This window comes from Sesamum indicum, linkage group LG13, assembly GCF_000512975.1.
Source record: "Sesamum indicum cultivar Zhongzhi No. 13 linkage group LG13, S_indicum_v1.0, whole genome shotgun sequence".
NCBI lineage: Eukaryota > Viridiplantae > Streptophyta > Magnoliopsida > Lamiales > Pedaliaceae > Sesamum > Sesamum indicum.
The window spans coordinates 780,083-787,274 of NC_026157.1; the positions used below are offsets into that span (position 1 = coordinate 780,083).

Sequence of the window (7,192 nt, forward strand, 5' to 3'; positions counted from 1 at the left end):
TGGTCCAGTTGCAGTTTCCTAGAAAGGGTTCTCATTACATGCAATTTCTTTTATGGATGGCTATAAACTTATAATATTGTCATAATTGGATCCTTTGTTGGTTCAATCCATAAAAATAAATTATTTTTAATTAGATTATTATGACTTTAATTGATTCTCTTTGTAATATAAAAATGATGGTATATATTGGTTCACTGAATTTGCTGATATTAATAAAAAATAAAAAAAATCTATATTGACCCCCAATTGACTTATTACTAACTTATTGCAGGTCAAATAAATCTTTTTTATAATCAAATTACCCTTATACGTCTTCATGCGTTAATGCATGCGAGGAGGTATATCTTCACTTTTACAAGGCTTGTTTAGTCCGAAAAAAATTATTTGACCTGCAATAAGTCAATAATAAATCAACCGAGAGTAAATATCAATTTTCATTCAATTTTTTTGTTAATATCAGCAAATTCAGTGAATTTTGACTAATATTTGTTCGATGGAAACAAACCTCAGGGATACTAGATGTAATTTTCCAAACCACAAAGGATCTATATATAATTTCACCAAACCTCAGAGAAAAAGAGTATAATTATTCCAAATATTTGTTAAAATCAGCATTTTTCGTTCAAAATCCGAACAACAAGAGTACGACTACAAGTGGATAAGCATATTTGTTATAATTTCAGCATTTTTTATTTTAAAGATAGTATAATTTAATATTTATAGAGGGGTTTAAGTGTCTTCATTTTGGGGGTTTCAAGTGTATTTAACCCAAAATTAATAATAAGAAAATAAGAATAGACCACCCAATTATGCTATGATTGGCTCAAACCACATTTCATTCTTTCTAATTTCCACTGAGAAGTTTGGTTATGATATACAAATCTCCGGCAGGATTTTGCTGAACCTATACAGATTTTTACAAGCTCAAAATGCAAAAGTGCCAGAATTGGTACATTATATACAAAATTGAATTGGGAAAAAGAAAAGGTGGGATGGATCAAAATCATTGATGACACTCAAACAAATTAAAATACAAGAAAATTTGACTTAAACTATTCTCAACTATTAATTGCCACCTTCTTCAAGATCTGATAGATAAATTGGTTCCACTGAGATTTTCCTAAACCTGCCACAATCACAACTAACATATATTACATAAGGTGAGGGTACAACACATATAAATTAGAGTTAATTACACTTAGACCTCCTCTGGAAATATGAAACTACACATTCTCAGAAATTTTTTTTTGAAATTATACTTGCGCCTTCTGAAAGTTCTCCGTTTGCACCTGATCTCCTCCGTTAGAATTTGGACGAAAAATGCTGACGCTAACAACAAATTTACATAAAATTTCACTTTTGCCCATGTATATTTTTGTATTGGAATTTTTTTTCTTATATTCACAAAATTATTACATAGGAATGTTAAATGAAGGATAGAGTAAAAAAAATTATGTATTATTTTGGCCAACATCAGCATTTTATGTCTCAATTCTAATGAAAGAAAGTCGGGTGCAAGCGGAGAATTTTCAAAGGGGGTGTAAGTGTAATTTTAATTTTATTTTTTTGAAAAAAAGTGTAGTTTCGCATTTTTACCGAAACTTGTTTTCTTGTATTCATCTCCAGCAAAATGTACAATCACACACACATACAACATATCATTATGTATGTACCAGTGGAGCTCTTCGCATACTCCCTAGCTGATTCTATGGTGGCTCGTGGAACTCCAGAACTCAGATTAGGCCTGGAATAAAAATCAAGGAAGTAGCGGTTTACATCGATGTTGTTTTACGAACTTAACGTACAAATAAACGTTGTATGATGGTTTATAGCGATCAATGTACATGTCGTGAAGATGTAAGTTGAGCCCCGATATACTTACTTATCAGTAATATTCTCGGTTAGTTTTGCTTCATGACGAAGACGACAAGTTTCCATGCAGCCATTAGCTTCTGTTGCCACAGAAAGAACAGTATCAGAAATGTCAAAAAGTCTCTTCATATCTGCCTTGTCAACGTACGTTCAAAAAATATTGGCCTAATTTCCCCCCCGGCAGTCTTGGATCGTGGGACGGGTTCTTTTGGGAGTTAAAATCATCATTTAGATATTTGGGAAATAGCTATCCTAACAAGAAACTGCTTTCTCATATCCTTTTGCTCCAGACGATTTTTAACCTTTCTTGAGTAGTCCTAGACTAGGAATTTTTGCTTGGAGAAGTAGGTGTTCCGTACCTCAATGACCTTATACCGCAGTTTTGGGATCTTTATGCAGCTGCAGCGTCTCTATCTCGTCGTCTTTCTTCGCTATAGCCTCTTTCAGAGACGCAACCTGTGAACCAAAAGGTACACCTTGTCACATAGTTCTATCCATAGTTTGAAGGTGTTGCACGAAATTAAGTTTGTCAGTACTGTCACATTTTAAAATTTTAGGTAGATGTGTTTTCTGATACTGTTTCGAAGTTGCTCAAAGATCATCTTGCAAAAATTTAGTCGAGATGACATTGATCGCACATTCCCAACAAAATCTCAAAGGTGTAATTAGGAAGAATAGTTCTGTGCAAAAGAATTTACCTGCTCCATCAACTCCCTTACGTCCCTACCGTCCTTGCTGCTTTTTGCTGCACCCAACTCAACTCCGGAGACCCTTTCAGCAAATTTTAAAGTACTTAAGGTTTCACTATAGGAACTAACATCAGGATTAAGCTGCACAAACATAAGTGTCTTTGCCTGACCACCTGTGGACATAAGTGAAACATAAATGTTGGATGATTGCAAGATGAGATGTCTAATCATATTATGCATATGTGGAGTATATGTAAGAAACATGTCTAACTATGTTAAGGACGCGAGACTCCGACAGGATATTGAAGTATGCATAAAGCTTCCATGACCTAAGTTCAAACTGTACCTAACGAGCTCTGGAGGACTTGAGTCAACTTGCTGTTCCGGTACGGAACATGAGCATTCTTTTGTGATAAAGCAAATATAACATCTCCAAGTGCAGATAATGATTTATTTATATGTTGTGCCTCTTTAAGTCTGTCTCCTGTTACCTCTGAACGGTCTACTCTTTCACTTCCTGCAAGATCTACTAAATGAAGACTCCCTCGCAATGAAGAACCACTCTTTAGATCCACACCACGGGCATGAATGGAGACAACACTGTATAGATGGATAATATTAGCTATATAACCGTTTTAAAGTCGATAGAATTAAAAATATGGAAAAGTTTGCTATTTGCGCTAAAAAAAGAACCTGTGTGATCTACTACTTCTTTCATTTAAGGCAGTAGAGCTTTTAGCTCTATTCTTTAGTCCAATATCCATTAGTTCCAAGACATCTGAGGTTGAGTTAACTGCTTGAACGGAAGCATCTGGGACTGCCAAGCCATTGGGTTTCGCGGTAGAAATCCCAAGTGTGTGCAAATCAAGGAAAACAAGTACTTGATGCAACAAGTAATGAATAAAGGATAAAAAGACATGCCAAGAAACATATGACATCCATGCTGCAAATGAGATTAAAAAGACATTTCATGAGTTGTCAAGCTCACTATTGTCGCGACATAATAAATGACAAAACAGAGGATATTTTTTCTGTGTACCATCACTTGACAGCAAATCACGAACTTGTTCATTATATATTTCGACCATCTGGACGGAAACTTCATATGTAAAACTGCTCTGTCGACTTTGTGAAATGCGGAAAAGATTGTTTAAAGCTCTGTAGTTGACCCCCCAGTCCTCTTCAGTTGCTCCGTCAGGGCCAGTCTAGAGAAAGATATAATTTATTTCAGCAACAATGTAAGTTGAAATTCGTAATATAACTTTGGAAACACAGTTATATCACCATTGTATAGGTTTTGCCTGAACCAGTCTGACCGTAGGCAAATATACACACATTATACCCATCCAAAACTGATTGTATTAATGGTTGTGTATCTGAAAATACTTCAGCTGCATCATTGGAAATATCATGTCAAATACCAAGAATGAGGAATAAGGTGGATGAAATAAGCACAGAGGGGACCAACATCATGATAGCACATATTCATATATCAAAACCTTGTGTTGCTGTTGGACCATACACTTTATCGAACTTAAACGAACGACGTCCTTCTTTCCCTTGTTTGGCCGGATTCACAACTATTAGCTCTCCATTTTCACCAATGTATTCAACAATTGATTGTTTCCCTTTTTGGCCTGGAAGAAATGGCCGTATCCGACAATAGACCCTAATATTTCCTATTCACACCAAGACATGAGGACAACAACAATTTGTGGCGTTTAATTTTCAAGAACGAATAATTTGCACAATAATGTGGCACCTTTTAACTCTTGTAGTTCATTATGTAACTTTCGATTTTCAGCAAGGAGTGAATAATAGTTTTTGGCTGCATCGTCTAGGACCTTGATTCTTGACCCTGTTATGACAAGTTAGTATGTTAATTTTTGCTTATTATATAACATTCAGCAAAAATTAAAAAAAAAGTGTTTCCTTTTTGTGACCAATGTCTCGAAAAGTAGAATTACCTAAAGTACTGAAGCCTTCTGAATAGCTTTTCTTTGTCCTCACAATTTCTTGCTGGATAGACTGAGATGCGAACCTTAGTTCCTGAACAAAGAAAGTCATTCATATGTAAATAATAAGGATGAAATTAGTTAATCTAAGGGATATATGGTAATAAGATCACAGCATAGCATACACGTAATGCGCCAAGCTGAAAATCTGTGAATATGTGGTAAATGTTTTCTTTCTTGCTCCAGCTTTCAGATTTTGATTCTGAGATTGCCTCAAGCTCCTTCTCTCTGTTTCTTGACTCCATTAGCAAGCTTTCAACTTCCTTCACTTTATTTCTTGACTCCGATAGAGCGCTTTCAACTTCGTTCACTCTATTTCTTGATTCCATTAGTGAGCTTTCAAATTCCTTCACTCTATTTCTTGACTCCGTTAGCGCACTTTCAAATTCATTCACTCCATTTCTTGACTCCATTAGCGCACTTTCAACTTCCTTGACTCTATTTCTTGACTCCGTTAGCGCGCTTTCAAATTCATTCACTCTATTTCTTGACTCCATTAACGCACTTTCAACTTCCTTTACTCTATTTCTTGACTCCATTAGCGCACTTTCAACTTCCTTTACTCTATTTCTTGACTCCATTAGCAATCCTTCAACTTCATTCACTCTATTTCTTGACTCCATTAGCGAGCCTTCAACTTCCTTCAACCTATTCTCAAGTTCTTGTTCAGCTCTTCCAGCTTCAGCAGTTCTAAATTCAGCTCTTCCAGCTTCAGCTCTTCCATCTTCAGCTCCTCCAGCTTCAGCTATTCCGACTTCAGCTATTCTTCCTTCAGCTCTTCCAATTTCAGCTCCTCCAGCTTCAGCTCTTCCAACTTCAGCTCCTCCAGCTTCTGCTCTTCCAACTTTAGCTCCTCCAGCTTCAGCTCTTCTAACTTCAGCTCCTCCAACTTCAGCTCCTCCAGCTTCTGCTCTTGCTTCTGCTCTTCCAACTTCAGCTCCTCCAGCTTCTGCTCTTCCAACTTCAGCTCCTCCAGCTTCTGCTCTTCCAACTTCAGCTCCTCCAGCTTCTGCTTTTCCAACTTCAGCTCCTCCAGCTTCTGCTCTTCCAACTTCAGCTCCTCCAGCTTCAGCTCTTCCAACTTCAGCTCCTCCAGCTTCAGCTCTTCCAGCTTCAGCTCCTTCAACTTTAGTTCCTCCAACTTCAGCTCCTGTAGCTTCAACTCCTCCAGTTTCATGTTTCATTTTCGAGGATTCTTGTTCATACGAACTCCTAGCTATTTCCAGCTCTTGCATCAAATTTGCTATCTCTTGATTGAGGTCATCTTTCTCTTTTATTAGTCTTAACACATCTTGTTCCTCCACTCTCTTTCTTTCTTCTATTTTGTTCTTCTCACTCTTCAGCGTTCAGACCACAGAATAGGGAAACAGTCAGTGAAGTTAACAACCTACTATTCAACATGAATAACATTGCGAGACCAACTTGATCCTATTAGAGCAATATTGTGACTGGACTAGAATAACAATGTTTACATGCCTATACATAAAGACCCGGTTGACAAACATACTGGTTGTAAGCATACACTAAAGGGTCTGTACAAGTACTTGCATTACACACCGGTCCATTAACTATCACGTCTACAATTATTTAGGCGAGTGTGATTATATCTAATGCATATAAACAGCTAAAATTATATCTCATGCATGCCCATTCATTCTTATTATAAAAATAGGTAACATTTTCATGGACAACAACAAATCTTCTGAACATTTTAGAACTTGTTCATCTTTATTTTGATGCTTGAATATAAACTGCTAAAATTATATGAAGTGGAACATTCCAGGAACGACGAGGCAAGCAATGGTGAAGTTTTTTGTTAATACCTTAAGCTGTTGGAGTTGGTTCATAACAATCTGCAACAAAGAAATCCCTTTTGGAAAATAGGAATGTGGAACTTGAATAGACAATTCACAAAAAAGTTGAACAAGTAACTGAAATAGGAAGCTTTGTTGTACCTGTGTCTCTTCGCTAGTCCCTGTTGCAAGGGCTTCAAGCACTCTAATTCTTGATTGGTACTTTTCCTCACGTGCCTTAAAAAGATTATTTTGCTGTAGAATAAGAAGGCAAACACAAATGAGTGGTTTGGCTAATACAAACTATCATCAATAGACACTGTATATACATTACCGTTCGCAAATGTTCTGCTTGAGTACATATCCGTCTCTCAATCTCCTGCACAACTTTTCTCAATAGGCAAGCAACACGCTGACAATATGAAGCAAGAAAAAGTTGTTAGGTCTTACTTTTAGATCGTATAAATCTTAGGCTTAAAACAATGCTTTCACTGATTTGATTGATTGTTGTCATACATGAGGTATTGCTCCACTCTTCCGCTCAATGCTTTCATCTAAAATACCATTGACAACACTTAATAGTGACTGAGTCGGAGCATTCTACATGAGATAAAACTTTCAATCAATTACACAAGCACGAAATTGAACTTAGCTAATAGAATAGTTCAAACAAGAATGGTATCATGAGCAAGAGGTCAGAGACTTACATCTAAGCTGTTTGATTTCATCATTTCTGAAATCTTTGCAGCAGGAAGATCCGTATAAGATCCTTGTTTAAGTTGGAAGACCTCATGAAACTTATGACCCACATGATTTATAAGGG

The 7,192-nt window shown here is 36.5% G+C and overlaps 1 protein-coding gene across 1 annotated transcript in view; it reads right to left on the minus strand.

Moving 5' to 3' along the window:
• Positions 829–7,192, minus strand: part of LOC105176049 (kinesin-like protein KIN-14P) — a gene marked incomplete in the record, with an annotated part of 9,230 nt that continues 2,866 nt past the window's right edge. The window contains 18 exon segments of the mRNA XM_020698601.1: positions 829–1,126; positions 1,674–1,744; positions 1,883–1,952; positions 2,232–2,328; positions 2,571–2,734; positions 2,908–3,161; positions 3,255–3,418; positions 3,587–3,766; positions 3,846–3,952; positions 4,061–4,240; positions 4,324–4,419; positions 4,529–4,610; positions 4,702–5,913; positions 6,400–6,429; positions 6,532–6,624; positions 6,704–6,781; positions 6,886–6,969; positions 7,077–7,192. Of these exon segments, the coding sequence (XP_020554260.1) occupies positions 2,242–2,328; positions 2,571–2,734; positions 2,908–3,161; positions 3,255–3,418; positions 3,587–3,766; positions 3,846–3,952; positions 4,061–4,240; positions 4,324–4,419; positions 4,529–4,610; positions 4,702–5,913; positions 6,400–6,429; positions 6,532–6,624; positions 6,704–6,781; positions 6,886–6,969; positions 7,077–7,192 (2,927 nt within the window).